Source organism: Danio aesculapii, chromosome 13, assembly GCF_903798145.1.
Source record: "Danio aesculapii chromosome 13, fDanAes4.1, whole genome shotgun sequence".
NCBI lineage: Eukaryota > Metazoa > Chordata > Actinopteri > Cypriniformes > Danionidae > Danio > Danio aesculapii.
In genome coordinates this window covers 997,199-1,022,896 of record NC_079447.1, presented here as the reverse complement: position 1 = coordinate 1,022,896, position 25,698 = coordinate 997,199, and the positions used below count along the sequence as shown (strand labels likewise).

The following is a 25,698-nucleotide window of genomic DNA, read 5'->3' as shown; positions in this document are numbered from 1 at the left end:
TTAATGCCTGTGGAAGCGGTGACGTAATTTTGACAGTGAAGTCTCGCTGTTTGATTCGTACTCGTAATCAGGACTTCGTGTCCGTGGAGAAACTGTAATTCGTGTGTGTAAAGTACACCCATCGTACATTTATCAGTCATAAACAAACAGAAAAACAAAATGTCGTATCTGTGTCTGTTCTAATCGCAGATTTTGGAATTGTAGCCTCGTAAAATTACGAGTACGCTCCGTTTTCCTTTACGATTTCGTAATTACGGATGCGTGAATTTTATTTACGCACAAAATATTAATGACAGTGATTTTATTCCATATATTAGCCGTAGTGTATGAGTGTGTGTAAATAAGTGTGTATGGGTGTTCCCAGTACTGGGTTGCGGCTAGAAGGGCGTCCACTGTGTAAAACATATACTGTAATAGTTGGTGGTTCATTCCGCCGTGGTGACCCCTGATTAATAAAGGAACTAAGCTAAAGGAAAATGAATGAATGGATAATTCCAGGCTTGACTGTAGATTTGTGTGTGTGTGTGTGTGTGTGTGTGTATTTATAGTTTTTTGTCAAAATTAATAAAATCAGAAATTTTGAGATGTAAAAATACTATTGATGAGTATTATTATGGTGGCTTGAAAAGCCAGCATACTGTTATCTATCTTAAACTTATTATTATTCTTCTTCTTCTTCTTCTTCTTCTTCTTCTTCTTCTTCTTCTTCTTCTTCTGAGACTAATTTCTAAGTGTATCTCCTCCTAGGCCTTTCAAGCTACATACTTCAAACTTTCGTCAAACCTTCGAACTGGTCTGACTCGAGTTGCTATATCTTTTCTAACTGATCCGACCTTGGGTTTTCCGAAAAACGACCCAGAAAAATCCCAAAAGTCCCATTGACTTAACATTGGGTCAAACTTTGTGAGCTCATAACTCTGCATCAGACTGTCCTACAGACTTTTAACTGGACTCATTTAACTCAGTCTAGCCAGCAGCCAATAACTGATGACTTTTTAACTTACTAGCCACTCCCTAGCAACCACTTACAGCACCCTAGCAACTGTCCAATAGACTTCCATTGTAAAAGACTCCCATTTACTTAACATTGGATCAACCTTTGTGAGCTCATAACTCTGCATCAGACTGTCCTACAGACTAGAGTCTGGCCTCATTCAACTCAGTCTAGCCAGCAGCCAATCACTGATTACCTTTAAACTTACTAGCCACTCCCTAGCAACCAATTTCAGCACCCTAGCAACTGTCCCAGAGACTGTGACTAGCTATTCTAACACACGCTAACAGTTTTAACATCCTACTGACATGCTAATCTTGCTAGAAAGGTGCTAGCAACACGATAGTGACATGCTAGTCATGCTAGTAACATGCTAATTCATGCTAACAACATGCTAATTCATGCTAGAAACAAGCTGACTCATGCTAGAATCATGCTAGTAACATGCTAGTTACATGCTAATTAATGCTAGAATCATGCTAGTTACATGCTAATTCATGCTAGTAACATGCTAATTCATGCTAGAATCATGCTAACAACATGCTAATTCATGCTAGAAACATGCTAGTAACATGCTAATTCATGCTAGAAACATGCTAGTAACATGCTAGAATCATGCTAGTAACATGCTAATTCATGCTAGAATCATGCTAATAACATGCTAATTCATGCTAGAATCATGCTAGTAACATGCTAATTCATGCTAGAAACATGCTAGTAACATGCTAATTCATGCTAGAATCATGCTAGTAACATGCTAATTCATGCTAGAAACATGCTAGTAACATGCTAATTCATGCTAGAAACATGCTAGTAACATGCTAATCCATGCTAGAATCATGCTAGTAACATGCTAATTCCTGCTAGAATCATGCTAGTAACATGCTAATTCATGCTAGAAACATGCTAGTAACATGCTAATTCATGCTAGAATCATGCTAGTAACATGCTAATTCATGCTAGAATCATGCTAGTAACATGCTAATTCATGCTAGAATCATGCTAGTAACATGCTAATTCATGCTAGAATCATGCTAGTAACATGCTAATTCATGCTAGAATCATGCTAATTCATGCTAGAATCATGCTAATAACATGCTAATTCATGCTAGAATAATGCTAGTAACATGCTAATTAATGCTAAAAACATGCTAGTAACATGCTAATTCATGCTAGAATCATGCTAGTAACATGCTAATTCATGCTAGAATCATGCTAGTAACATGCTAATTAATGCTAAAAACATGCTAGTAACATGCTAATTCATGCTAGAATCATGCTAGTAACATGCTAATTCATGCTAGAAACATGCTAGTAACATGCTAATTCATGCTAGAATCATGCTAGTAACATGCTAATTCATGCTAGAATCATGCTAATAACATGCTAATTCATGCTAGAAACATGCTAGTAACATGCTAATTCATGCTAGAATCATGCTAGTTACATGCTAATCCATGCTAGAATAATGCTAGTAACATGCTAATTCATGCTAGAATCATGCTAGTAACATGCTAATTCATGCTAGAAACATGCTAGTAACATGCTAATTCTTGCTAGAATCATGCTAGTAACATGCTAATTCATGCTAGAATCATGCTAGTAACATGCTAATTCATGCTAGAATCATGCTAGTAACATGCTAATTCATGCTAGAAACATGCTAATTCATGCTAGAATCATGCTAGTAACATGCTAATTCATGCTAGAATCATGCTAATAACATGCTAATTCATGCTAGAAACATGCTATTTCATGCTAGAATCATGCTAATAACATGCTAAATCATGCTAGAAACATGCTAGTAACATGCTAATTCATGCTAGAAACATGCTAGTAACATGCTAATTCATGCTAGAATCATGCTAGTAACATGCTAATTCATGCTAGAATCATGCTAGTAACATGCTAATTCATGCTAGAATCATGCTAGTAACATGCTAATTCATGCTAGTAACATGCTAATTCATGCTAGAATCATGCTAATTCATGCTAGAAACATGCTAGTAACATGCTAATTCATGCTAGAATCATGCTAGTTACATGCTAATTTATGTTAGAATCATGCTAGTTACTTGCTAATTCATGCTAGTAACATGCTAATTCAGACTCGGCTTTTCAAGCCACCATAAAGTTTGTCCTCAAACTTTAATATCTAGTTATTATTCTTCTTCTTCTTCTTCTTCTTCTTCTTCTTCTTCTTCTTCTTCTTCTTCTTCTTCTTCTTCTTCTGAGACTAATTTCTAAGTGTATCTCCTCCTAGGCCTTTCAAGCTACATACTTCAAACTTTCGTCAAACCTTCGAACTGGTCTGACTCGGGTTGCTATATCTTTTCTAACTGATCCGACCTTGGGTTTTCCGAAAAACGACCCAGAAAAAACCCAAAAGTCCCATTGACTTAACATTGGGTCAAACTTTGTGAGCTCATAATTCTGCATCAGACTGTCCTACAGACTTCTAACTGGACTCATTTAACTCAGTCTAGCCAGCAGCCAATAACTGATGACTTTTTAACTTACTAGCCACTCCCTAGCAACCACTTACAGCACCCTAGCAACTGTCCCATAGACTTCCATTGTAAAAGACTCCCATTTACTTAACATTGGATCAACCTTTGTGAGCTCATAACTCTGCATCAGACTGTCCTACAGACTAGAGTCTGGCCTCATTCAACTCAGTCTAGCCAGCAGCCAATCACTGATTACCTTTAAACTTACTAGCCACTCCCTAGCAACCAATTTCAGCACCCTAGCAACTGTCCCAGAGACTGTGACTAGCTATTCTAACACACGCTAACAGTTTTAACATCCTACTTACATGCTAATCTTGCTAGAAAGGTGCTAGCAACACGATAGTGACATGCTAGTCATGCTAGTAACATGCTAATTCATGCTAGAATCATGCTAACAACATGCTAATTCATGCTAGAAACAAGCTGACTCATGCTAGAATCATGCTAGTAACATGCTAGTTACATGCTAATTAATGCTAGAATCATGCTAGTTACATGCTAATTCATGCTAAAAACATGCTAATTCATGCTAGAATCATGCTAACAACATGCTAATTCATGCTAGAAACATGCTAATAACATGCTAATTCATGCTAGAAACATGCTAGTAACATGCTAGAATCATGCTAGTAACATGCTAATTCATGCTAGAATCATGCTAGTAACATGCTAATTCATGCTAGAATCATGCTAGTAACATGCTAATTCATGCTAGAAACATGCTAGTAACATGCTAATTCATGCTAGAATCATGCTAGTAACATGCTAATTCATGCTAGAAACATGCTAGTAACATGCTAATTCATGCTAGAAACATGCTAGTAACATGCTAATCCATGCTAGAATCATGCTAGTAACATGCTAATTCATGCTAGAATCATGCTAGTAAAATGCTAATTCATGCTAAAATCATGCTTGTAACATGCTAATTCATGCTAGAATCATGCTAGTAACATGCTAATTCATGCTAGAAACATGCTAGTAACATGCTAATTCATGCTAGAATCATGCTAGTAACATGCTAATTCATGCTAGAAACATGCTAATTCATGCTAGAATCATGCTAATAACATGCTAATTCATGCTAGAAACATGCTAGTAACATGCTAATTAATGCTAGAAACATGCTAGTAACATGCTAATTCATGCTAGAAACATGCTAGTAACATGCTAATTCATGCTAGAATCATGCTAGTAACATGCTAATTCATGCTAGAATCATGCTAATAACATGCTAATTCATGCTAGAAACATGTTAGTAACATGCTGATTCATGCTAGAAACATGCTAGTTAAATGCTAATCCATGCTAGAATCATGCTAGTGACATGCTAATTCATGCTAGAATCATGCTAGTAACATGCTAATTCATGCTAGAATCATGCTAGTAACATGCTAATTCATGCTAGAATCATGCTAATAACATGCTAATTCATGCTAGAATCATGCTAGTAACATGCTAATTCATGCTAGAATCATGCTAGTAACATGCTAATTCATGCTAGAAACATGCTAATTCATGCTAGAATCATGCTAGTAACATGCTAATTCATGCTAGAATCATGCTAATAACATGCTAATTCATGCTAGAAACATGCTAATTCATGCTAGAATCATGCTAGTAACATGCTAAATCATGCTAGAAACATGCTAGTAACATGCTAATTCGTGCTAGAAACATGCTAGTAACATGCTAATTCATGCTAGAATCATGCTAGTAACATGCTAATTCATGCTAGAATCATGCTAGTAACATGCTAATTCATGCTAGAATCATGCTAGTAACATGCTAATTCATGCTAGAATCATGCTAATAACATGCTAATTCATGCTAGAAACATGCTAATTCATGCTAGAATCATGCTAATAACATGCTAGTAACATGCTAATTCATGTTAGAAACATGCTAGTAACATGCTAATTCATGCTAGAATCATGCTAGTAACATGCTAATTCATGCTAGAAACATGCTAGTAACATGCTAACTCATGCTAGAAACATGCTAGTAACATGCTAATTCATGCTAGAATCATGCTAATTCATGCTAGAAACATGCTAGTAACATGCTAATTCATGCTAGAATCATGCTAGTTACATGCTAATTTATGTTAGAATCATGCTAGTTACTTGCTAATTCATGCTAGTAACATGCTAATTCAGACTCGGCTTTTCAAGCCACCATAAAGTTTGTCCTCAAACTTTAATATCTAGTTTTACTGTATAGTATTCTGTGATTATTAATGGTATAATAATATAGTACCCTAATTGTTTGTTTAAACTGTGAATAATTTTATTTAGCTGTGTTTCTCATTTTTAAGTTTCCCAGAATAACTGTGTCAGCTAAAGATATGAATGTGATTGTGCAAACTCTAAATGTAGTTTCCGTCTCGTACTGTTTGTCTCTGCAGGTTCGACACAATCTCATGGATGTCTCCAAAATGTTAAAGGATGAAAACCCTAAACTGCTCGTGATCCACAAGATCCAAAAGCTCAAACAGTAAGGAGGATATTATTGCATTCAAACACACAAACATTTTGTTTACTTTTGTTTGTGTTTACACTCTATTTTAAAGTACTCATGTAGCAGCGTATGTTACAAAGCATTGTGGATTTAGATGCAAACATTTTATAATAGCACAGCAGCTTTTTCCTCTGCAGAATTGCCCAAGGCTAGATGCTTCTCTCCTTTATTTAAAAAAAGCATTAGATGTAAACTAGAAATGCTATAATAAACAAAGAAATGCTATGGCTTTATTATGGAGACACTTTGAGGAAAAAACACAGAAGTTGTAAACTCTACCAAAATAAGGTGCTTCAGCAGAACTGTTTTGGTGCTAAATAAAACTTTTTCCATAAGGTTACATAAAGAACCATTCTTTATCTAGAATAATAATAACTTCATAAATGTAAATGTTAATATTGGTAATAATAGTTTTCATTTTATTAATATTAGAAAATAGTATATATTAGTATACATGCCTTAATAATACATTTATATGATAATACATGGGATAAGCACAATTATACTGTTTTTGCTTTGAAATAATATTATTTCACTTACACCATTGGTATATTATTTTCATTAATTCATTCATTTATTCATTCATTAATTTTCTTTTCGGCTTAGTCTGGGGTCGCCACAGCAGAATGAACCGCCAACTTATCCAGCATATGTTTTACACAGTGGATGCCCTTCTGTCTGCAACCCATCACTGGGAAACATCCATACACTCTCATTCACACACTCATACACTACGGCCAATTTAGTTATTCAATTCCCCTATAGCGCATGTGTTTGGACTGTGGTGGAAACCGGAGCACCCGGAGGAAATCCACACCAGGATTTACATTTACATTTACATTTAGTCATTTAGCAGACGCTTTTATCCAAAGCGACTTACAAATGAGGACAAGGAAGCAATTTACACAACTATAAGAGCAGCAGTGAATAAGCGCTATAGACAAGTTTCAGTTGTGTAAAAGTCTAAGAAGCAAAACAGTAGAATTTTTTTTTTTTTTTTTTTTTTTTGAGAGAGAGAGAGAGAAAGAGGGCACAGTTAGTGATGGGGAGAACATGCAAACTCCATGCAAACTCCACACAGAAACCCCAACTGACCCATACGAGGCTCGAACCAGTGACCTTCTTGCTGTGAGGCAATCGTGCTACCCACTGTGCCACCATGACACCTCATATTTTTTTTTCTGTTTTAAAGAAAAACTCCCCTAATTAAATCATGACGATCATGTTTATGACGGATTGATGACCAGTTTTGTTGTCTTGGTAGCATCAGGTTCTCATGATAAAGAAACAATACATCACAACCCATTTTCTATGTCAAGTTGTCATAACATACATCATTGTTGCATTTAAAATGCCATAACTGAACGAACGACACTTAATAACAGTCATAAGCATGTATAAAATCTCATTTACATTCATGAGATGTTATATTATGATTATAAAGGTTTCATGACAGTCTTATGAACACCCCTTCAAGTGTTGTCATTATTTGGGTGATTGGATTTCTATCTGCCTCTAATGCGTTTAGTTTACACCTGTGAGTTTCACAATGGTTTAGCTGTCTGATCTGAAAAAAACAAGAAGTGAGCAGGTGTAAACAGCCGACTACCATAAATTACATGATATATGGTGTGTTTTTCCTTCAAGGTCTTCCGTGTCTTCAGAGATGGAAACCGTAAATCTGAAAAGCTCTGAATCTAAATGTAAAGAGGGCCGAGCGTTTACACACTGAAGATTTATTTGATGCATCTTATATTCACAATATCTTCAGGCTGACAAATCCAGGATTCTTGCACACGTGTCTGGTTTTATCCGTGTTTTACCTGTCCTGAGGTCTGCCTTCAAGGGCACTGCATGTCAGTTTGACATCGGCGTCTGCTGGGACTGCTGTCTCGTCTGTTTTTAGCCACAGACAGCATCAGTCCACGACTCAGACTCTTTTAAAACAGTGCTGAAAATATACTTAAGAAGACCACTTTGATCCATAGCAGAGGATCTTGATTTTAAGAATAGACATTCGTTCTTTATAAAACCGCAATGGTCTGTTTTCAGATTTCCTCACATGTGTTGGGAACATTTTACTTAAAAAGGGCACCTATGATGCAAAGTTTACTTTTGCAAGTTGTTTTTGACACAGCACTTTTTTTATTGTGGATAAGAATAAGAATAGAAATTAAGAAATGGAAAGTAATTCTTTATAAAACTGCGTTGGTCTGTTTTAGGTTTGTCACGATACTGGAATTCGGTACCTATCGGTACTGTCATTTTTAAAACATCCATTTCCCGCTAACATTTGAGCACGTTCTTAATCACTGCTGATTTGCCATTGTGTTCACGTGCTCAACAGAAATGACTGTGATTGACCGCAAAGGTCATCAGTTCACTGAACTCACCGATGTTTACTGAGTATAACCACAGATACAGGGACACTGGAGCATTTTAAAGTCATGTTGATCAGCTGGTTTGTCTATAACAGGGATCGGGAACCTTTTTTCAGCAAAGAGCCATTTCTGATATTTTTGGCAAATGCATTTTTGTAAAGAGCCATTGGGGTATATATACTCATATATGCACCCCAATACTACTACTATAAATAATACAGGTTTAAACAAAACCTTTATTGATGCTCATGCACAACTAAAAATAAACAAATATGAAGCAACACATGTTGAGCAAGTTCATGACAATTTAATTAAATTTCTGGTAAAGAAACTTGTTTTTTTTTAAAAAAGGCAACAGAATTTAAATTAAACAAACATTTTACTGCTATAAAAATTATTCTTCCAATAATTCATAATAAAGCGACAATCATTTTTGCTAGTTTTAAAGCACATATACTATTGTTATTATATTAATTTTTGCTAGTTTTGAAGAACAAAAAATAATATTTTACTGTTATTAAGTAAATAAAGGGCGAGATCAGCTCAATGGATCATAAAATTGTAAGACTCAACTGTTAGCACTAGGAGAGCTGTAAAATGAGAATATTTGCAGAAAAAGTGGAGTGTTCCTGTAAAATACCACTTTTGACAGCATGTTTAATTCAGTGTGTTGTTTAGTATGCCTGCAGGGTTTCATATCACAAATATAGGCTAATATTTGTGCGAATCTTTTGAAGTTCACTCATGTCATGTATTGAATGGCTGTGGTTTGACCTGTGTGTTTCTCTGCTTGTTCTTCACAGTATGGCTGATGTCAGTGTGTTGAAGAGAGAGGATGGACAGACCGCTCTAATGGAGATCCTCCAGCTGGTCATCCAGACACCAGAACACAGAGAATCCGTCAGCCACAGCTCCAGAGCTTCATCCGTCAGCCGCACATCTGCTGCTTCACCCAACATCAGCCCAAGAGGATCTGCTACTCCACCTGTCAGCCCCAAAGGATCCACTACTCCACCCCTGATCCCCAAAGGATCCACTATTCCACCCTTAAGTCCCAAAGGATCCACAACTCCACCCTTAACCCCCAAAGGAACCAGTACTTCACCCATTGTGACCCCTAAAGGAACCACTACTCCACCCCTTGTGACCCCTAAAGGAACCACTACTCCACCCCTTGTGACCCCTAAAGGATCAACTACTCCACCCATAACCCCTAAAGGATCTCCTACTCCACCCATAGCCCCTAAAGGATCAACTACTCCACCCATAACCCCTAAAGGATCTCCTACTCCACCCATAGCCCCTAAAGGATCAACTACTCCACCCTTAACCCCTAAAGGATCTCCTACTCCACCCATAGCCCCTAAAGGATCAACTACTCCACCCTTAACCCCTAAAGGATCTCCTACTCCACCCATAGCCCCTAAGGGATCTCCTGCTCCACCTGTTTTGAGCCCCAGAGGATCCGCTACTCCAGCGGTCAGCTCCAGAGGATCCATCCACTCCAGTCTGGGCCACAGCTCCTCCATCCCACTGAGCGACAGGTGTGTTCAGTCATGATCTCTCAGTCTTTAAACGCGCTGCTCTTCATACTGATGCCTTGTTTTTAAAATCGCTCTTCCTCTATTGTGCTGAATGGTTCTGTTTGCTTGACAATTTCCATTCTGTGTCGATCCGGTGCAGTCAGCATGGATACGGTTTAATTTTCACTCTCTGGAATGCAAAACAATGCGTCAGTTGTTGCCTCTGTAACAGGTGTAATGTAAACAGCGATAGGAATGATGATCAGATATTTATGTTTTTGGGACTTCTTTATTCTGACATGCATTTTGATGAATGAATGAATGAATGAATGAATGAATGAATGAATTCATTCATTCATTCATTCATTCATTCATTCATTCATTCATTAATTGTGCGTTTCCACCTAGCCAGTTATAGAAAAAAATCAACTTTAGTAACTTTTTCCTCTAAAAACTGCAGTAGGTGATTGTCTTCAGTAGAGGCGTCACTAGACCCAATTGACTCGGGCACGTGCCCCAGTGTAAACCGCCAGTGCCCCAGTAAATGGTTTGAGATATGATTTACTTCATATGCAAGTGTATTTATTAAGAGTGGTAATTCCGGAATAAAGGTGTTATTCTCTATGTGCAGCCAAACCAACGCTGGTGAAAGCAATGTGTTTAATCAAGAAGCAAACAGACGCGCATCTCTGCATGTGCACAGAGAACCCACACGCCTCTCGCACGCGCTGCTCTTCGCCCGGTGCGAGTCCCAGTAGTTAATATGCACGCCAAAAAACTTGCTGCTCACGCACCACTCATGCGTTGTAAAACTGATACAACAGCCTTTTTCTGTTTTGCAAGTGGACAAAACTAAAGTTTAAACAATATGATGGTGTTCTTATAAAGCATGCCTCCTGATTTTTTGTATGAAGTAAAAAGGAGGGATGACAAGTCAGGGAGGGAAGACCTAATTCTCTGCCATGTGTCAGGTCTAACACCACAAATAATTCTATAAAACATCTTCTTTTTTTAATGTATTGAATTGTCTATAGAATTTCATTCAAATGAAATTAATATTCATGCAAAAGATTTCTTAAATGATCTTAGCATCACTCCGGTTGTGTCTTAACATTGTTTTTCAGTTACATTTAAGAATATTTAGAGTAATAATTGTATAATAACAAGAATACTTTTAATTATAATAATATTTGTATATATATATCTACAATTTTGCATGCCCCAGTAGAGCTTTATGTCTAGCAACGCCCCTGGTCGTCAGAAACATGTTGTTGTGCTGGTTGAAAGTCTCTTCACATTCCAATAGTAATGATTAAAATAAATTATCTAAATGTATTTTTATATTCTAGGTATAAAACCAAAAAACCTTCATCCAATTAAAGTTTGTTGGGCCGATAATTCTGATAAGTAGCCCAAACTATCTGTCAGCAAATGTAAAATCAAATGCTGAATCAAAACTCTTTAAACTCCTGAATCTATATTGGAGTGAGTTTTGCATGCTGGAGGAAGGACGACGCCATGACTGAAGTATTTCTGTTAGACAGGCAATGCTCTGTGTTAAACTCTTTTAGTCACTCAGAGCTGATGTAAATTGGGTTGTTATGAATGGGTTATCTGCACAGAAGTGTTGTTCAGCCACTGAAATCTCCTGGTGAAAGACTGATGTGACTATTTTCAGGTTCATAAGGGTCTTTTACAGCATTGATAATGTAGATTTATAATCAGTTTAACAACAAAACATCAGTAAATAGCACTATTCCGCCTAGCCTGCTTTACTGAGCTGAAGATGCTTTTCTATTCACAATGGGTCATTTCTGAACAATGACAGCCTGTGACGCGCTCCCTATATTGTTCACCGCTACTCTGAATATTCACTCTGAAATAGCATGTCAGTATGGCTCAGTAATAAGTGTAATTCCTGCACGCCGCAGGCCGAAAACTAAGCATACATTTGTCGCTTTATGACCAGCGATCCCCGAAATATTGCACATAATGACGAGTTCTTCTGCTACACAACTGAACACCTGCTAGATATAACACAGATTCTCATTGGGGATTGTAGTATTATAAAGTACTGTAGAGTTTACTAACTGGTGAATGACATGATCTAGTGGGTCTGTCATCACGAACGCCCACTCCATGATCTAGTGGGTCTGGGATTTCAGAAGACGTGGCTTTGGACGGCAGGGGAGGGACTGTGTTTTAAAGATATAATTCTAAAATGGTTCGCATTTTGGCAGATCACCTACTGCACCTTTAAAATAATGATGAATATTGCCATGAAGATATTGAAGTGTAGTTTTTATTAATGTAGTAGCTTTTATCTTTTATCTTCATTTGAAGTTTTAAAGAAAAACAAACGAAATGTTTTGTCTATCCTTGTGTTTTAAAATGTTAAATGTCCTAAACATTTCTCTGTGTCTGTGTCTGTGTGTGTGTGATCAGGGTTGATCTGCTGTTGGAGCTGGGGTTTCTCTCTCTGGAGCTCCAGCATCTTCAGATAGTCGTCCTCTGCCTGAAGGAGCTCAGAGACACACACGGACTCACAGTGAGTTCTGATGCTTTCTGGCTGAACTGTTTTAGTTTAAAGGTCCTGTGAAGTGCTCAGTGTTGCCAAATATAGCTGACTTTTTCTAGCCCAAAAGTTGTCCAAAACTCGCCCAAATGCACAAAAAACTACTCCAAATATTAGATTAATATTGTAACTGAAAAATCTGATTTAAATTTGAAATATATTTTTTGGTGTGAATTTTATTTATTTATATTTTTCATATTTGTCTAAGTAAATTTCTACTGTAATACAAATTTGTTTTTATCATGTAATATTTTTATGTATATCCATCTTGCTATTAAATAGCCATAAGCTGCAGATATGGCAATAAATAAATAGATTAATATTTTATTAAATTTTAATTAATTAAAGTAGAAATTTAGCTCCTTACTTTGACTGTCATCATTTTTAAACATACAGCAATCAACACCAGCAGTCAGAGCTCCACAACATAACTGGATCACATGGAAACACTGCCCCCCTCTCACCCAGGCCCGGAGTGGGACTCCTTTTCAGCCCTGGAGTTTCAAGCCTTAGACTGGCCCATTTCCGTTCAAGACTGACTATATTAAAATAATGTAATTTCCAATTCAGTACTAAAAAATACCAAATAAATACGAATATATTTTAAGATATATATCAAATACATTTATGTATAAAATAAAGATTAAATTTAAATATATTGAATTTTATTTTTCATAAATATGAGAACATTAAAGGGTTGCTAAATCTCCGACACTATTGTTTAAAACATCACAATGTCCTTTTCTGCAACATCTGAATATATATTCTGTGCTAAATTCTTTACAGATATCCAGTCCTTAAACATAAATAAAGAATAAAACAAGTATTGCACTGTGATATGCCAGATATTTTTAATCACAGCTAATAATGTCTTCATCCCCCCCTTTACCTTTCTGATCCAGTTAAGTCAGATTTATTAATGTAGTGAATCATCTGATTTCATTAATTGTCTCAGGGCATTTTTTCATTGAGCAGGTGTAATATTCATTAATATTAATATTGATCATTCGAATTCTTATATTCATTGACAATCCTACCTGCCCATTCTAGTGTGTTGGGCTCATGACTGGTGCTTGGTAACGTTATGAGGCCTGCTTCTTCACTGTTAGTAGCAAACAGGACTAGAGGCTGCTGCTGCTGAAGAGCTGCAATACAAGTAATCGTAATTGTTATTTTGCACTGCTCCTGACTATCATAATGTCAACTTACCGGTCATTTCATCGTCTTCATGTGTTGTTGTACTCTCGCTGCCGCTGTATACTTCACTTTTTTTTAATTCGGGCCTTTTCAGAGCCACCTTTGCACGATTTTTCATCTCTCACGGATCTTTTAACAAATGGTTTTGCTGATGAGCAAGGTGCCGCTGTTCGAGGAGTCGAATGATAATTAGGCTGCATTCTGCTCATGGTGCTGCGAGAAAATAAATTAAAAGAGTGGAGCTGCGGTAATACAATGAATAAAATGAGTGAGGCTATGGCCAAATAAATAAATAAAAAAATTTAAAAAGTGTGACTGCTGAGAGTGCAGGGCAGGCAGTATAGGGACACCGGCCCTCACGGCCAAAAAACTGAATTCTCCTGGCCCTCCCGATTAGCCAATCCAGGCCTGCTCTTACTCACTTAAATTTGTTGTGTAGATTACACTACCTGTTAGAGTATGTTGTACTTTCGAAATGGGCTATAAGTTCACCCCATTTGGCGTTTCAAATTCTTTTGAACATAATAAGATGCTGCTTGTTAATCAGACGCTTCTATGTAGTAAATGTCATGATGAACCGCTGTGAGTTTAACTGCAGGCGCTGTGTGATGCTCATGCACGTGAATGAGAGTCAGATTTGTCCATGGAGTCAGATTTTGATACAACTTTCCTTCACCTCCTCTTGCGGGTGGGCCCACGCAGTTTGCGCTATACACTGGTCTCTACTAGCTGTATGGAGTAGGAGCACACAATTATGTTTTGTTGAATAACATAACCAGGGGCCAGCCACTCTCCCTGGTTTGCGGTTTGGGCTCTTGAGGGTCCCTTGCCTTCAAGCTACAGGGTCTGTGACCCAAGTGGGCTGCCCCAGGGGCCAGCCACCCTGCCTAGGTTGCAGTTTGGACTCTTGAGGGCCCCTTGCCCTTCAGCTGCAGGGTCTCTGGCCCCAGCTGCATATAAAGTTTAAAACCGCCCAAATGTTGTCAACCCGCCTATGCCATTTTTTTTTCAATCTCACAAAACTTGAAGTGCTTTGAAATGTGCATGTTTTATTCAGTGATTGACATCATCTTAACTGAAACATGTAGAGAGGGGGCGGGACATATAGTAGCCCCTCCCCTAAACAAAATCAGCCAATAGCGTGTTGTTTCTCTCACAGCTCTGCCAGTGAGAGTGGTTGAGCTCAAGTGCGTCAAATGAAATGCAAATGAGAAAAAGGGGGTGGGGCATGTCAGACACTGGCGAGCATTTGATTGGTCAGAAGATTTGATGAGAAACTGACGTATGAGGAGACGACAAAACGATTGTTGGTCGATTTTTGTGGAAGCGACAAACTGCGAGCTTTACATGTTTGTATTTTCTAAATGTGAATTTTCTCACTGTTTTGGAGACACTAGATTATAAATATCCTAAACACTAACAGACTGATACTAACATCTAAAATGTTTTATTTTAAAGTTCACAGAATCATTAAAGGCTCGTACACACCAGGACACTTTTCCTTTGCGTTTATCGTCAGCGGTTTTCTAGAAGTTTTTCCGGATTCAGACCCAAGCGATTTTCACTGGCGTCGAGCAGAAGAGTATGCAAAATCACTCCTTTACGTTAGATGGCGCTACACAAATTTAAGCTTCTGACACCCGCTTGTAACACAGAAGAAGAAGACAGAATTTGATACGCTTGTTGTTAAAGTTACTGCCCTTTCAAACATGCATAGATGTTTCAAGAAGCAGCTCCAGCTTTAGCGATCAAGGAATGATTATTGTTCACCAGAGCTATAAGCAGCTCCACGTTCATATCACCTCTGGGCATCTTCAATGTGCGCTCGCATTGACAGTTTTGTGATTGAGCACCTCCAAGTGGTGTTTACTCTAACTTCAGCAGCTCCATGCACATAAACAAAAGGACCAATCTGATTGGTGGAGAAAGTTTTGACACGGCGCGTCAAAATAAAAAAAACCCAGCATGAGTCGTTTTTTTAAAAATGACGCTTTTACGCCTGGCGTTTTGAACGTTGGTGTGCACGATCAAATTGGCGCCCTTTATTTAGTCACAAGGCATTGAATATTGACGAAAAACATGAGCAAAATGCGGGATTTAGAGCAGAACATAAATCTGTCATATCTTAAATGAATGATAAAATAAAATACATGTGTTGTTGAGGCAACACAGTGGCTCAGTGGTCAACACAATGGCCTCACAGCCAGAAGGTCGCTGGTTCGAGTCCCGGCTGGTGTTTCTGTGTGGAGTTTGCATGTTCTCCCTGTGTTGGCGTGGGTTTCCTCCCGGTGCTCCGGTTTCCCCCACAGTCCAAACACATGCGCTATAGGGGAACTGATGAACTAAATTGGACATAGTGTATGTGTGTGTGTGTGCGTGTATGTGTCTGTGTGTGTATATGTGAATGTGTATGGGTGTACCAGTACTGGGTTGCAGCTGGAAGCGCATCCGCTGTGTAAAACATATGCTGGAAAAGTTTTGGACCTTTCTCATAAGTTATTTTGTTGGATCAGCTCCAGATTTGGTTTCAGTACTGACTAATCTAATGTACGTGCAAATATAAAATTGTAAAGGATCCTATTGAAATAATTAATTAAAATAAAAATTTAAGAGATTTGTGAGTGTTGTACTCATTTATACTGAGCACTCTATATGTGTGGCTTATTTTCCAATGCTCATATCTAAACATGCAACTCATGATCAGTGTAATTGTAAAGATATGATGTTTTTAATATTATATAATATGTTTTTATTTATATGCATAGTTTTTTTATATGCATTTCTTAAGCAAAACTTTAACCTATCATATGTTAAACAGTTGAATAATAAAATGAATATTTCGTGTTGTGTGTTTCTCCTGCAGGTGGGTCAGCTTGTTCTGCTGGAGTGTGTCCAGTGTGAGCTTGACCTTCACACACACTCACACCCACACCGAATAGAGAAATACTCCAGATCTGCTGTGGAGGTACTATACAGGGCAAATATATTCACTCCTCATATATATACAGTATATACAGAGTACAGTATGCAGCTCAGAGTTTCAGCATGGAGGATTGTTTAGTTTGAGGATTTCTGAAGCTTTGGGAAATGGGGATTACTGAAAGATATTAATATGGATTGGCAAAGCATATAAACAATCTGCTGCACACCTGATCCTGCTCTTAGTTTCCCACACTGTTTCTCTCTCACTATGTGTTTAAATATTCATTTATTTCTGTAGCACATCTGAAACACACTGTACTTTTCATTGAGGAGAAATGTTTTTAATGAAGCAGATGCATTAAGAATGCTGCAAAACTGTTTCATGAATGTTTTTTGGTCTTGTTTTTCAGTATGCACATATCTAAACATTAAATTGATCATTTTAGATTTTTTATGTGCATTTCTGAAGTGAATCATTATTGTAATATGTTATGCAACTACACTAACAATAGTTATTTGTGCCAAAAGAGAGTGTTTAGATATTTGCACTGGAAAACAAGATAATTTTTGAGTGTTGATGAAAATTTCTATATGGCACTTTTTTTATGTAAATAATATTGTAGTGTTTAATAATGATTATACTGAATTGGCTTTAATATGATTAGTTTTGCTTCTCATTTTAGACATTTCATTTTTTAGCATTTTTGTGAGTTTTTTTATTAGATATATTATTATATATTTTATTGTATTTGGATATATAATTTTGTTTTAGTCTGTCATTTTAACATTTCAACTTATTTTAGTTGTTAAGACCACATTTCTCATTTTCATTTAATTTAATATTCTATAATTTTATCTAATATTTCTTCTTTATTTTAACTATAAGTGATTTAGAATTGTTTTAGTTTCTGTTAGTTTTTGGTTTCAGACAAATGCAGACTAATGCTCAATCTCCAAACATTTGATCTCCAGTTAGAGTCTCTGTTCATCTTGCATTTTTACTTGAGTATCAGAGAACATATCAAAAATGGATTTAATTAATGTGTGTGTGTGAGTGTATTTCTGTGTGCGTTCTTTTATTTATATATATATATATATATATGTGTGTGCGTGTGTGCATGTGCGTGTGTGCGTGCGTGCGTGCATGCTTGTATGTATGTGTGTGCGCATGCTTGCTTGCATATACATACAGTGCATCCAGAAAGTATTGCTAGCGCTTCACTTTTTCCACATTTGTTTATGTTCCAGTCTTATTCCAAAATGGATTAAATTGATTGATTTCCTCAACATTCTACACACAATCCCCCATAATGACAATGTAAAAAAAGAGTTTTTTAAATTGTTGCAAATTTATTCAAAATAAAAGAGCTGTTAAATCAGATGTACATCAGTATTCACAGCCTTTGGCATGAAGCTCTAAATTGAGTTCAGGTCCATTCTGTTTCATTGGAGTTCACCTGTGCTCAATTCAGCTGTTTGGACATGATCTGAAAAGGCATACACCTGTCTATATAAGGCCCCAGGGTTGAGAGTACATGTCAAAGCACAAACCAAGCATGAAGACAAAGGAATTGCCTGTAGACCTCTGAGACAGGATTGTCTGGAGGCACAAGGCTGGGGAAGGTTACAGAAACATTTCTGTTGCTGTGAAAGTTCCAATGAGTGCAGCGGCCTCCATCATCTATAAGTGGAAGATGTTTAACCAGCAGGAGTCTTGCTAGAGCTGGCCGGCCATCTGAGCTGAGTGATCGGGGGAGAAGAGCCTTAGTCAGGGAGGTGATCAATAACCCGATGGTCACCAATCAGGCCTGTATGGTAAAGTGGCCAGACGGAGGACACTCCCCGCGTGGAGTTTGCCAAAAGGCATCTGAAGGACTCTCAGACCATCAGAAACTAAACTCTCTGCTCTGATGAGACTCAAACTGAACTCTTTGGAGTGAACACCAGGCGTTACATTTGGAGAAAAGCAGGCAGCGCTCATCACCAGGATAATAGCATCCCTACAGTGAAGCATGGTGGTGGCAGCATCATGCTGTGGGGATGTTTTTCAGCAGCAGGAACTGGAAGACTAGTCAGGATAGAGGGAAAGATGAACGCAGCGATGTACAGAGACATCCTGAATGAAGACCTGTTTCAGAGTGCTCTTGACCTCAGACTGGGGCAACGCTTCACCTTCCAGCAGGACAATGACCCAAAGGACACCGCCAAAATATCAATGGAGTGGCTTCACAACAACTCGGTGAATGTCTTTGAGTGGCCCAGCCAGAGCCCAGACCCAAATCCTATTGAACATCTCTTGAGAGATCTGAACATGGCTGTACACCGTTGCTTCCCATCCAACCTGATAGAGCTTGAGAGGTACTGCAAAGAGGAACGGGCAACAATTCCCAAAGGCTGGAACATAAAAAAATGTGGAAAAAGTGAAGCGCTAGCAATACTTTCGGATGCACTGTGTGTGTGTGTGTGTGTGTGTGTGTGTGTGTGTGTGTGTGTGTGTGTGTGTGTGTGTGTGTATGTCTGTATTTGTTTGTGTGTGTGTGTGCGTGTGTGTGTGTGTGTGTGTGTGTGTGTATGTCTGTATTTGTTTGTGTTTGTGTGTGTGTGTGTGCTTGCTTGCTTGCATATTTGTGTTTATTTGTATATATATTTATGTACAGTATGTGCATATTTCTCTGTGTCTGTGTGTGCTTGCTTGCTTGCGTGTGTGTGTGTGAGTAAGCGTTTGTGTGAGAGTGTGAATGTGTGCACGTACTTGCTTGTGTGTGTTCGAAAGAGAGAAAATGCATGTGAAGGTGAGCTCTTCTGTGTGTGTGTGCGAGTCTGAGTTTGTGAGCGTATGTGTGTGTTTGTGTGTTTGATGTGCATTAGTAATGGAGGAGGTGTGTGTGAGCAAATACTGTACTGTATGTGTGTGTGTGTCATTTCAGCTCCAGCTGGGTGTGTTGCTGCGTCTGGAGGCGCTGCTGCAGAAGGCCATGAAGGAAGCAGACGCTGCTGTGGTTCAGGCTGTGTGTGTGTGTGTGTGGAACACGTGTCTGCCGCTGCTGCAACACAACCTGAGGAGGAGAGTCAAGAAACCGCTGATCACACTCACTCGCGCACTGGAGGACACACACAGGTCTCACAGACAGACAGACAGACAGACAGACAGACAGACAGACAGAGAGACAGTGTGTGTGAGAAAGTGTATATGTGAGTGTGTTTGTATGAGTGCATTTCTGTGAGTATGCTGTTTGAGTGTGTAAGTGTGTGTATGTCAGTATGTTTTGTGCACTTGTGTCCGTTGTGTGTGTGTGTGTGTGTGTGTGTGTGTGTGTGTGTGTGAATGTATATGTGCGTGTATGTGGTTATTTTGTGAGTGTGTTTGTGTGCATTTATATGTGTGTGCGCATTTGTCCGTGTGTGTATGTATGTGAGTATATGTGTGTGTGGGTATTTGTGAGTGTGTATGTCTATGTGTGTGCGCATTTGTCTGTGTGTATGTATGTTTATGTATGTGGATATTTTGTGAGTGTATGTATGTGTGCGCATTTGTCTGTGTGTGTATGTATGTGAGTATATGTGTGTGTGGGTATTTGTTAGAGTGTATGTGTTAGTGTGTATGTATGTGTGTGTGTGTGTGTGTATGTATGTATGTGAGTATATGTGTGTGTGTGTGGGTATTTGTGAGAGTGTATGTGTTAGTGTGTGTGTATATATGTGAGTGTGTGTCTGTGGGTATTTGTGAGAGTGTAGGTGTTAGTGTGTATGTATATGTGTGTGTGTGTATGTATGTGAGTGTGTGTGTGTGGGTATTTGTGAGAGTGTATGTGTTAGTGTGTGTGTGTATGTATGTGAGTGTGTGTGTGTGGGTATTTGTGAGAGTGTATGTGTTAGTGTGTATGTATATGTGTGTGTGTATGTATGTGAGTGTGTGTGTGTGGGTATTTGTGAGAGTGTAGGTGTTAGTGTGTATGTATATTTGTGCGTGTGTATGTATGTGTGTATGTGAGTATATGTGTGTGTGGGTATTTGTGAGTGTGTATGTCTATGTGTGTGCGCATTTGTCTGTGTGTATGTATGTTTATGTATGTGGGTATTTTGTGAGTGTATGTATATGTGTGCGCATTTGTCTGTGTGTGTATGTATGTGAGTATATGTGTGTGTGTGTGTGTGGGTATTTGTGAGAGTGTATGTGTTAGTGTGTATGTATATGTGTGTGTGTGTGTATATATGTGAGTACATGTTTGTGTGTGTGGGGGGGGTATTTGTGAGAGTGGATGTGTTAGTGTGTATGTATATGTGTGTGTGTGTGGGTATTTGTGAGAGTGGATGTGTTAGTGTGTGTGTATGTATGCGAGTGTGTGTGTGTGTGTGTGTGTGGGTATTTGTGAGAGTGTGTGTGTGTGTGTGTGTGTGTGTGTGTGTATGTGTGTATATGTGTGTGTGTGTGGGTATTTGTGAGAGTGTATGTGTTAGTGTGTATGTATATGTGTGTGTGTATGTATGTGAGTATATATGTGTGTGTGTGGGTATTTGTGAGTGTGTATGTGTTAGTGTGTATGTCTGTGTGTGCGCATTTGTCTGCGAGTATGTGGGTATTGTGTGAGTGTGTATGTGTTTGTGTGTATGTATTTGTATGTGCGCATTTGTCTGTGTGTATGTATGTATGTGTATGTATGTGTGTGTATGTGGGTATTTTGTGTGTATGTGTTTGTGTGTATGTATATGTGTGTGTGTCTTTGTCTGTGTGTGTATGTATGTGTTTGCGTGTATGTATATGTGTGTGCGCATTTGTCTGTGTGTATGTATGTGTGTGTATGTGGGTATTTTGTGTGTATGTGTTTGTGTGTATGTATATGTGTGTGTGTATGTATGTGTTTGTGTGTATGTATATGTGTGTGTGCATTTGTCTGTTTGTATGTATGTGTGTGTATGTGGGTATTTTGTGTGTATGTGTTTGTGTGTATGTATATGTGTGTGCGCATTTGCCTGTGTGTGTATGTATGTGAGTATATGAGTGTGTTTGTGTGTGAGTGTATATGTGTGTGTGTGTGTGTGTGAGAGTGTATATTTGTATGTGCATTTGTGCGAGTGTGTGTACAGTGAGTGTGTGAGTGTATGAGTGTTTGTTTGTGTATATGGGTATTTTTGAGTGTGTTTGTGTTTGTGTGTATGTATATGTGTATGTGCATTTGTGTGAGTGCGTGTATGTGGGTATTTTGGAGTGTTTTTGTGTGTGAGAGGGAGAGAGTGTGTATGTGAGTGTGTGTGTGTTATTAGTATGTAGTAATATGTGTTTCTGTGAGGGGTAGTTTAAGAGTCATGTAGATGTTCCTTCAGTGTAGTTCAGTGTAGTTCTTCACCTGATGAAGAATGGACCGAGATGAAGCATGTGCTTTAGTTCTTCATTAAAGTAATCCTCAATGTTAAAGTGAACTCTGTCTGCATTCCCCCATCCTCACGTCATCTGAAGATGTTTTTCTGTTCTCTGCTGAACGTGTTAAATGAATTGTCATGAAATGAAAGAAGACAGTGACCAGAGGCCCCAAAAAATCCTAAATATAGGCTCTCTCTCTGTCTGTTCTGCTGTGCTTCAAGAGGCTTTTTGTCCTGTTGTTCAGTACTAATATAAAATGTTGTTAATTCAAGATGCATTTATTTAAGACTGAAGATGATGGTACTGTGTGTAACTTCATTTTTTCCTAAAACGCCCATCGATATGAATTAGTCAGGGCTTTAAATTTGAGTTAATTCTGTCAGCTGAGTCAAATACAATAGTATAATGCTCTTTAGAGATTGTTTTTTGGCTACACAGATTATTAATATTTTATCTTTTGCTTAATTTGTTTTTCTTCTTTTTCCATCCTCTTGTAGGATTAATGTCTTTCAATTTTGCTTTTCCGCTAAAAATGTTTCTTGATTTAAGAATTTTTTATTTGATTTATGATTTATGATTCATGATGGCCTTTTTTATTAAAGTGGAAAGAATCTGTCCTTTTGGTCAGTTTTAATCAATTAAAGGGAAAACAAAACTATTAGCTTGCGCTTAATATTTTCTCAAGTTTATTTTTTTTACTGCACTGACAGATTTATTTATTAATTTAGATTATTATTATTATAATTATAACTATTGCTATTACTATTTTGTTGTTGGTAATAAGAATAATTCATTCATTCATTTTCTTTTCAGCTTAGTCCCTATTAATCTGGGGTCACCACAGCTAAATGAACCTCCAACTTATCCAGCATTTGTTTTTACGCAGCAGATGTACTTAGAGCAGCAACCCATCAATGGGAAACGCCCATACACACACACACACACACACACACTCATACACTACAGACAATTTAGTTAATCATTTCCCCTATAGCACATGTGTTTGGACTGTGGGGGAAACCGGAGCACCCAGAGGAAACCCACGCCAACACGGGGAGAACATGCAAACTCCACACAGAAACGCCAACTGATCCAGCCGGGGCTCGAACTAGCGACCTTCTTGCTGTGAGGCGATTGTGCTACCCACTGCGCCACCGCATCGCTTAATAATAATAATAATACAGTTAATGATGATGATTATTTGTTTATCATCATTCATTCATTCATTTATTTTCCTCCTTCTTAGTCCCTTTATTCATCAGGGGCCGCCACAGTGGAATGAACCACCTATTCCAGCATACATTTTACACAGTGGATGCCCTTGCATCTGCAACCCAGTACTGGGAAACACCCATTCACACACATAAACGATGACCAATTTAGTTCATCAGTGCCCCTATAGCGCATGTGTTTGGACTGTAGGGTAAACTGGAGCACCCGGAGGAAACCCACACCAACACGGGGAGAACATGCAAACTCCACACAGAAATGCCAACTGACCCAGCCGGGACTCGAACCAGTGACCTTCTTGCTGTGAGGCGATCGTGCTACCCACAGCACCATTATTATTATTATTATTATTATTATTATTATTATTATTATTATTATTATTATTATTATTATTATTGTTATTATTATTATTGTTATTATATGTTTTTATATATATATTTTAATCATCATTTAATTTTTGGGGGAGTCAATTAACAATTGCTGCTTTTTTATTTATTACTATTAACACTTAAAGGCGCTAATGTACTGTAAATACGAATGCTTGGATTTTTATTTATTTTTTTGTGTGTGTGTTTTTCCTTCTCTCTCTGTGTGTGTGTGTGTGTGTGTGTGTGTGTGTGTGTGTGTGTGTGTGTGTGTGTGTGTGTGTGTGTGTGTTCTCAGTGTACTGCTGGATGTCCTGTGCTGTGCTCATGCTGAACTGGCATCTGTATCCGAGGACGAGGAGAGTCTGGAGTCTGCAGTAAATCACCTGGAGAGATCAGTGTGTGTGTGTCCACAGAGCGAGCGTCTGTCCTCCCACCTGCACCGCCTCCGTCTGCGTGCCTCCATACACACACACACTACTCCTGCTGGAGCCCTGGATCACGCACACACACTCATACTGCAGGTACCAATGCAAAAACACACACGCTCTCTGTCTCTAAAGAGATGTTTTTGGAGATGTTTACACCTAAGCTCGGATTTTTGAAATATGCTTTAGTGTTGTCACGATACTGGAATTCGGTACCAGTCGATACTGACATTTTAAAACCATTTCCGGCTTACATTTGAGCGTTGTTGAGCACGTTCTTAGGGTGTACTCACACTATGCTGTTCCAACCGTGCCCGGATGTGTTTTCCGGTTCGTTTAACAAGTATCAGTGCTCAGAATTGGGCGTAGTTCAGTTTGCTGGCCGTGGCCCGGTTAGAAAAGGTGTGCCAGAGCATGGTTCGGTTGGGCTTTGGTGCGGTACGCTTGTAGTGTAAGTGTAAAGCACACCTGAGCCCGAAACTGAAGACAAGACGTGACTTTTAGGGCCTACTCACACTATGCTATCCGAACCGTGCCTAGACCCATTTCCCAGATCGTTTGAGAAATGTGAGTGCTCTGAATTGGGCTCAGGCATGGTTCACTTGGCCGGACCTGGCCCGGTTGAAAGAGGTGGTCCAGAGCGCGGTTCACTTAGGCCTTGGCACGGTATGCTTGTTGTGTGAGTGCAAAATGCGGCTGAGCCCAAAACTGAAGACGAGACGTGACTTTTACGGGACTGTTTCATATGCGTTTATTAATCATTCTTACTGTTCAATGAACGCAAACTGTCGTAGTTTATGAAAGACGCAAACCCCTCACTGCATGGCAGCTGCACCTTCAGCAAACCTCCTAATTCCTGCAGCACGAGGACTTTTATTGTTTATGAGCGTCAAAAGTGGCGGATCTGTTCGGCTAAAATATTTGACTGTGTGTCACTGCATCACAAACAACTAAAACAATATAACTAAAGAAACCTCCACCTGTAGAAAACACTCTTCATCCCACTAGCTGTGTTTTCATCCAAAGATTCAATTCATCTTTATTTCTCCAGCACTTTTATAAGTTCGATTGTGTCACAGCAGCTGAATACAGAAGTTCTAGTAAACTGAAACTGTCAGTTTAGTGTTCAGAGTTGAAGTTCAGTTCAGTGTGGATTAATATTTACTGCTTAAAGTTCAAACACTGAAGAGTGAATCCACCGAAGCGCAGCTCCACAAGTCCCAAACCAAGGAGACAGGAGACAGTGGAGCAACAAACTTCACCAATTGACCAAAGTGAAGGAAAAACCTCAATAGAAACCTGACTCAGTTGGGCAAGACCATTTCTCCTCTGGCCAAACTTCCTGTGCAGAGCTGCAGTCTAGGCGCTGGAGAACGCTGGACGTGCATCATGGAGAAGCTTCAGGTGTGTTTGAGTAGGTCACTGGGTGATCAGTCTGGCCCACAGGATCAATGTGGAAACTCATCTGTCACTGGGGTCTTACTGGGATCAGTCTCATGCTCTCCACTCCTCCATAACCACCACAGCAGCTGCTCAGGATACGGCCTGGTCCAGGATTATGGAAACCTCTAGAAGTGCTCTTCATATGTCACAGGTCTTGGATCGCATCAGTGGCGCTGCACAATCTCTAGAGGCCTCAAGATGAGTATCCTCAGGTGGAAATAGACAACAAAGAAAATAAGCGTAGCTGC

At 38.7% G+C, this 25,698-nt stretch overlaps 1 protein-coding gene across 1 annotated transcript in view; it reads left to right on the top strand.

The window, feature by feature from the left end:
- The window catches only part of LOC130240003 (cilia- and flagella-associated protein 46), a 172,699-nt gene that overhangs the window by 14,851 nt on the left and 132,150 nt on the right, over nucleotides 1–25,698 (top strand). Inside the window, 6 exon segments of the mRNA XM_056471418.1 lie at nucleotides 5,915–6,003; nucleotides 9,212–9,952; nucleotides 12,377–12,479; nucleotides 16,567–16,668; nucleotides 19,553–19,743; nucleotides 23,878–24,103. Coding sequence (XP_056327393.1) covers nucleotides 5,915–6,003; nucleotides 9,212–9,952; nucleotides 12,377–12,479; nucleotides 16,567–16,668; nucleotides 19,553–19,743; nucleotides 23,878–24,103 — 1,452 coding nt within the window.